The sequence below is a fragment of the Trichechus manatus genome, unplaced genomic scaffold (genome assembly GCF_000243295.1).
Source record: "Trichechus manatus latirostris isolate Lorelei unplaced genomic scaffold, TriManLat1.0 scaffold00087, whole genome shotgun sequence".
NCBI lineage: Eukaryota > Metazoa > Chordata > Mammalia > Sirenia > Trichechidae > Trichechus > Trichechus manatus.
Genome location: NW_004444023.1, coordinates 5,540,646 through 5,548,004, shown reverse-complemented (window position 1 = coordinate 5,548,004; position 7,359 = coordinate 5,540,646). Strand labels below are relative to the sequence as shown.

General features: G+C 53.4%; 1 protein-coding gene across 4 annotated transcripts; it reads right to left on the bottom strand.

The window, feature by feature from the left end:
- On the bottom strand, positions 1–7,171 carry SPIB (Spi-B transcription factor). Of its 4 annotated transcripts, none has more exons than XM_004381700.2 (6): positions 7,129–7,171; positions 6,127–6,154; positions 4,041–4,113; positions 3,543–3,757; positions 2,039–2,195; positions 1–367 (listed from the first exon to the last, which is right to left on the bottom strand). In XM_004381700.2, the coding sequence occupies exons 1-6, from the start codon at positions 7,149–7,151 to the stop codon at positions 69–71; spliced, it is 795 nt and encodes a 264-aa protein (XP_004381757.1). In that variant the 5' UTR covers positions 7,152–7,171; the 3' UTR covers positions 1–68. The 4 variants fall into 4 exon arrangements, with proteins under 4 accessions (XP_004381757.1, XP_023591935.1, XP_023591937.1 ...); XM_023736167.1 differs by having other exon boundaries at positions 3,543–3,665; positions 7,129–7,165; XM_023736169.1 differs by lacking the exon at positions 3,543–3,757 and having other exon boundaries at positions 7,129–7,165.
- Positions 7,172–7,359: the final 188 nt, after the last annotated feature.

Here is a 7,359-nt window from a genome sequence, read left to right as displayed (position 1 = left end):
AAGCGGCGCGGGGCTCCCGGTGCTCCCCAAGCAGGGCGCGGAGGCCCCGAGAGGCCCCAAGTGGGGGCTCAGGCCCGGCGGGCGGCTGGCAGCAACGCACTGTCGAACTGGTAGGTGAGCTTGCGCTTGACCTTGCGGATCTCGCCCGTCTTGGCGTAGTTGCGCAGGGCGCGCGCCAGCTTCTGGTAGGTCATGCGCTTGCGGTTGCCCTTCTGCTGGCCCCAGCGGCGCGCCAGCAGCTCCTTGTGCTTGGAGGAGAACTGGAAGACTCCGGCGCCCGGCTCCACCCACCACACGCACTCGCGCATGTCGCCGCGGGTCAGCAGCCCCAGCAGGAACTGGTACAAGCGCAGCTTCTTGCGGGCTCCTGGGGCGGGATGTGGGGCGGGGGGGAGCATGTCAGGCTGAGTGTTCCTCAGATCCCGCCCCCAACGCCCAACCCTCTTCCACCCAAGCTGGGCCCTTGCAAAGCCTCAGCCTCCAAATCTAGAGAATGCGGTGAGGCAGGTGGCTGTTAGGGGGTCTGTGCCCCCGCCGCCAGCAAGTGGCTCCCCTATCTGAGCCTGATGCCCCCAGAACCCCATTCCCTGCTTCCCATTCCCAGTGGGATCCTGGGAGAGACCAGGGGATCTGATTATTGCACTCCTAGGAGCAGCAAGGGCCCCACAGAGCTGGGCAGCTCATTGAATGCAAGAACCTCACCTCTGTCATTTCCTAGCTGTGTGGTCTTGGGGTGGTGACTTAACCTGTCTAAGTTTTTCATCTCCTCAGCTATAAAACGAGGCTAATGTGTGTGTGGAGTCCCTGGGTGGTGCAAACGGTTAATGAGCTCGGCAACTAACAGAAAGGTTGGTAGTTCAAGTCCACACAGAAATGCCTTGGAAGAAAGACCTGGCGATCTGCTTCTGAAAAATCAGCAAATGAAAATCCTGTGGAGCACAGTTTACTCTGACACACATGGGGTCGCCATGAGTCAGAGTTGACTCAATGGCAACTGGCTTAATGTGTGTGTGTGGAGTTTTAATTTTACAAACATTTTACATTTTGCAAAGTTGTTGAGAATTTAGTGCCAGGCAGAGTGCTAAACACTTTACTGTTATTTAGCTCATTTAAGCTTCATCATGGGTCGCACAAACAGTTAAGCACTCAACAACTAGAAGAAAGGTTGGCAGTTTAAACCCACCCAGAGGTGCCTCAGAAGAAAGGCCTGGCGATCTGCTTCTGAAAGGTGACAGTCACTGAAAACCCTATGGAGCACAGTTCTACTCTGCACACATGGGGCCGCCATAAGTCAGAACTGACTCCATGGCAACTAGCAAGAATCTTCATCATAACCCTGAAAGGTAGAGCTGATGATGACATCCATTTTACAGATGGGAAACTGAGGCCCAGAGAGGTAAAATAACTAATAACCCCAACTCCCCGAGGGTTCAGCCTAATGAATGCCGGGCACACGGCTGGAAGCAGGGGTTGAATAGATGTAGATGGACATTGCTATTATATTTGTTGCTATTGTGTTGCAGTGCTGGTGAAGATGGCTGATTTATTGTATGCTCACTCTATCCCATTTCCCTGGGTCCCTGGGTGGTACAAATAGTTAATTTGCTGCTAACCCAAAGGCTGGTGGTTCATACCCACCCAGCAGCTCCACAGGAGAAAGACCTGGCAGTCTGCTCTTGTGAAAATTATAGCCAAGAAAACTCTGTGGGGCGGTTCTGTTCTGTCACATAGGGTCACCACGGGTCAGAATCAACTCGCCAGCACCTAACAACAGCAACATCCCATGTAATCCTCCCACTGACCTTATGAGCCTAGACACTGTGACTGTCATCTCTATCATACAGATAAGAAACTGAGGCACAGAGAGGTAGAGGAACTTGCCCAAGGTCACACAGCCAGCAAGTGGCAGATCCAGGAACTGCTCTCACGGCTGACGTATATAGTAGGTGTCTTTTGAGAAGCCATGGTTCCTTCCATTCCCTCCCCCAATCCCTGGCTGGAGCCTCACCCCCACCACACCACACCGGCTCCCACATACCTGCATCAGATCCCCTCCCCTCGGCGGTGCCAGTCAGGAGGGCCTCATCTGACTCGCTGTCTGACACTTCCAGGGCAGGACTGTTTAGCACAAAGTCCTCCTCCTCAGATAACACAGGGCTGGGGTATGGGGCGTATGCCGCTGGTGGGCTCAGGGTCTGCAGAAGGTCAGGGTCACCCACACATCCAGGGGGGCCCATCTCTCCCTCCCTCCCTCATCCCCCACGTGACCCTCCCTCTCCATCTTGGTTATGAGCATGGACTCTGGCCTTGGTTCCCATCCCCATGCTGTGGCCAGGGGACGCCCAAGCTACGTCCAGGAACACAGGTCTACAGGTAATGCCATTCCATGTTCTTGTCTGTGCCTCAGTGGGCTCATTTGTGCAATGGGGTAATGTTGCTGTTGTTGGTTGCCTTTGAGTCAATTCTGACTCATGGTGACCCCATGTGTGCAGAGTAGAACTGTGCTCCATAGGGTTTTCTTGGCTGTGACCATTCAGAAGCAGATCGCCAAGCCTTTCTTCTGAGGCACCTCTGAGTGGGTTTGAACTGCCAGCCTTTTGGCTAGTAGTCAAGTGCTTAACCGTTTGTGCCACCCAGGGACTCCAAAGGGGTAATAGTGATACTGAATCTCAGAGGGTTGTTAAAAGGATATCAGTCAAAAAAAAAAAACAAACCCATTGCCATCAAGTCGATTCCAACTCATAGAGACCCTATAGGACAGAATAGACCTGCCCCATAGGGTTTCCAAGGCTGTAAATCTTTACGGAAGCAGACTGCCACAACTTTCTCCCACAGAGTGGCAGATGGGTTTGAACTGCCGGCCTATTGGTTAACAGCCAAGCGGTTAACAGCCAAGCACTTAACCACTGCGCCACCAGGACTTCTGACCAGTTAATAGTTTAGCTTAACTAGCAAAAAATGTCAGCCTTAAGCATTATGCTCTTTTAAGAACTATCTATATGGGATCAAACTGATAACAGCAAATTGGAAGATTAGATAGGAACCTTAGAGGGCGGTGAGTTCATGTTAATGGTGGAAGAACAACTCAGAAAAGGGGAGTGAGAATGGTTGCACAACTCAAAGAATGTAATCAGTGTCACTGAATTGTACATGTAGAAACTGTTAAATTGGTGTATGTTCTGCTGCGCACATTCTCAGCAACAACAAAATAAATTATAAGGAAAAAAAAAGGATACCAGTTGCCGTTGAGCCAATTCTGACTCATGGTAACCCTGTGTGTGTCAGAGTAGAACTGCTCCATAGGGTTTTCAATGGCTGTAAACTTGTTCACAAGTAGATCGCCAGGACTTTCTTCCAAGACGTCTCTGGTTGAGTTCAAACCGCCAACCTTTCGGTTACTAGCTAAGCACTTAACACTTTGAGCCACCCCGGGTTAAAAGGGTGGAAGGGGTTCAATGTGGACGGGTTTTAAACAGTGCCTGGCACCTAGTGACCACACTCATTCAAATGATGGGGATTGTCAGGTTCTCCAAGGCCCTCACCTGGCTGGTAAATTCGTCCGTGGGGTACGCTGGGAGGCCGGGCCCCAGGGCCTCCAGGCTGGGCACTGGGTCAAGGCCCCCTGCAGGGCTGTAGGTCGAGGGTCCATAGCAGAGAGGGACACCCTGGGGGTGGCCGAAAGTGGCCGATGTGGGGTCGAAGGCCTCGTAGAGGGCAGCTGGGGCAGGCGGGGCCTCGGTCCAGCCCCACAAGGAGTCTGGGTGGGAGGACGCTGAGTCAGATGCCAGGAGGCCTGACCACCACCCCCCTACACCCGCAATCCCCAGTACAGAGGGGCCATTGTGGGCTGTGCAAATCTCTGACCCCAGGATTTGCATGGAGGGAGGGGGACCCAGGAGGACCAAAGAAGGGAGGGGAGGAAGCTGGGAGGCATAGGCCACCTTTATCTTGCTGAGCCAGGTGACAGCTTCCCCTGGGCCTCAGCTTCCTTGTCTGTGAAATGGGCCCAGGCAGGGAGTGGGTTGGCTGTGGTCACTCACCAGGAGCCCCCTCTGCATCGGGGTAGCCAGGATGTCTGCAGCTGTCCAGGTCATAGAAGACGCCATCTGAGTACTGAGGAGGGTGTGGGTGGGAGAGGGGTCATCCCAGGCTGCAGGGAGCCCCCACCCCCACCCTGGGCCAGCGAGGAGACTCCAACACAGACAGGGGAGCAAAGAGGAGAGGCTGGGAGAGGGAGAGAGACATAAACTAACAGAGATAGAAGTGCAGAGACAGAGACTGAGAGAGAGAAACAGAGACGCCCTGTGAGAGAGGTATGGAGAGCCACACGGACAGAGACAGTGACATCCACAGATACGAGGAGAGGGGGCAGGGACAATGCAGGAGAAACACACAGAATGGAAAAGAGACAGAGACACAGGGAGAGACATACAGATACACAGAGACTCAAAGACTCCCAAAGAGACACAGAGCAAGCCAACTCCTGCTAAGACATGGGCTCCTGAGGACCTTGGCTGGGCAGTCCTATTACCACTGGGTCCCCAGTACCACAATGGTACACAGCTGGCACCCTGTAGAGCCCGGGGAAGGTGTGGAAGAATTCACCCTGGTCTTGCCTGCCACGGTGGTGGGGTGGATTGGGGGGGTGGGAGGTTGAAGGGGAGGGGATATTTTTGCAAAGCAGGTCTCAACATTTCTTTCATGCCCCTACACAGTCCTTTGATTCATCCCAGGAATCACGAGTGACTTTAGCAATTAACATCTAGTAAAGATGAAAGCAAGGAGCCCTTGGTGGCGTGGTGGTTAAATGCTCGGCTACTAACTGAAAACTTGGCAGTTCGAACTCACCAGCTGCTCAGCAGGAGAAAGACCTGGCAAGCTGCAGTCTAGAAAGATTACAGCCTAGAAAACTCCATGGGGCAGTTCTGCCGTGCCGTCGGGTTGCTGTGAGTCAGAATCAAACCAGTGGCACACAGCAACAACATGCTCACGATGGAGACGAACCAACTGCTGGCACACACTCAATGTTGTGTGAAAGAAGCCAGATACAAAAGGGGACACGCTGTGAGATTTGCTTTATGGAAAGTTCAGAAACAGGCAGAACGAACCCCGTGGAGGGAAATGGGAGAGGGGGCGGGTATTAGTGGGGAAGGAACACAAGGGAATCTTCTGGAGGGATGGAGATGAGATGTTCTATCTATTGATCTGGTGAGTGGTTACACAGGGGCATTCATATGTAAAAACTCACTGAGGTGTGCACGGGGGATTTGTCACTTTGCTGACTGTAAAGTACACATTAAAAAAAAGGAAAACCTTGTAAAGTTGGAGGGGGGCAGGATGTGATGGAGAGGGGCACACATACATCCTAAACCCACTGCTGTTGAGTCAATTCCAACTCATAGCGACCTTGTAGGACAGAGTAGAACTGCCCCATAGGGTTTCCAAGGCTGTAATCTTTACGTAAGCAGACTGCCACATCTTTCTCCCCCAGAGCGGCTGGTGGGTTTGAACCACCGACTTTTGGTTAGCAGCCGAATGCTTAACCACTGCACTACCAAGACTACTACACATACATCAGTAAGGTTTTATTTCTCAGACTGGGTGGTGGCTTCCTGGGGGTTAGGTATGTATGTCTGAAATATTACAGAATCAATTTTTTAAAAATACAAAAAAAAAGAAGGAATAAATAAATCTCTTGAATGTGGGATGAATGGAGACACAAAAGCCAGAGAAACAAAGACAAACACACACAACACGTATACACAGCACACAATGCATACACACATAACACATTACAGCATACACACATCGCACACCCAAAACACACACACACCGCACACACACAACACATATACAGCACACACAAAACGCACTCCCCGCCCCCCCCAAAACAAGGAAGCGGACCCAGCTCTGGGGAGAGGGAAACAGAGAGAGACATCAGAAACACGTTAATGATGCAGACACAGAAGGGGGACATCCCTGAGGGAGAGACTCAGACAGACAAAGTGACGGGAAGGGGAAGAAGGAGCAACTGAGGCAGGGAGCCAGTGACCCCTCTGAGGGAGGTTTTGGTGGGCCACATGGGTCCCCCCCAGCCCTCCCTGGCCCCCAAGGGTCCCGACTCACCAGACAACTGAAGTGTGCCCCATCAAGCCTAGCGAGGGAGAGACACAAGGGCATGTCAGGGCACCTCCGGCCACCTGAGCCTCCAAGTGATGGGGGAAGCTGGTGGGGGGCAGAGGTGGCAGCAGCTGTGGCCACAGCTCATCTGCTGTGTGGGACCAGCCCCACCACTTTCCCCCCATTCTGCATCGGGACAGGAAGTGGAAGGTGGGGGCTAGGCAAATGTCCCCCCCCCCGCCCCGGGATTTGCATAGACACAGGCTGGCGGGGGGAGCAGGAAAAGTGAGGGAGAGAAAGTCCCCAGAGAGGAGGTGTAGGCACCAACGGCAGGTGGGGGTGGAAAGCGACCCTCTGGGCCTCAGCTATCCAGTCTGTTAAATGGGGATAGCGGAGTCCTTGGGACAGGAGAAAGATGTAGGAGAGACACCTAGACAGAGAAGGGAAGACACAGAGCAGACCAGACAAGAGCAGAGGGGGAGAGGTGGATAGAGGAGAAAGGCGTGGGGAGAGTCAGATATGAGTACAGGAGATATTGAGCCCCAGAGGAAGAAAGATGAAGTGAGGGAGAGAGAGGGAGGCAGGAGAGACCAGCAGACGGACAGAGAGACCTAGAGAATTGGAAAGAGAAAGACAGAGAGGGACAGAGACGAAGAAAGAGACAGAGAGAGCAACAGGCAGAGTCAGAGAAACAAGGAAAGAAATGGCCAGATAGGGAGTAAGAGACAGACCCAGTGAAAGAGAGAGCAGGACCCAGTGGAAGACTGGGAGGGAGAGAGACAGAGATGGAGAGACCACCAGAGGTGGAGACCCACCTGGGAGAAAAGCAAGTGTCCCAGGGCAGTGAGATCTTTGAGGACTAAGAAAGACAAGGATGGAGCAGGATGGAGGAGAGTCAGGGGTGGGGGAAGAAAGATCTAGAAGGGGCAAGACACAGTGTAGCCCCTCTTCCTGCCCACCTCCCCCTCTGTGGGGGTCCCAACTGCAGGTTCAGGGTCCCCCACTTACTGTGCAGCCTCCAGGGCGAGCATGGTGGCACTAGGCTAGGCTGGTCGCCGGCTGCAGCCACCACCCCTATTTATACCGTGGCCCAGCCCCTGAGGAAGGGGAGGGGTGCTGGGCTGTGAGCTCAGCCGTCCTCGAAAATCCCCTCAGGGAAGGAGTCAGGGGAGGGGGCCTGGTTGGTTGCGCAACCCCTTGGTCACGTGGTAGGGAGAACAGGTCTAGATTTGGGGATCC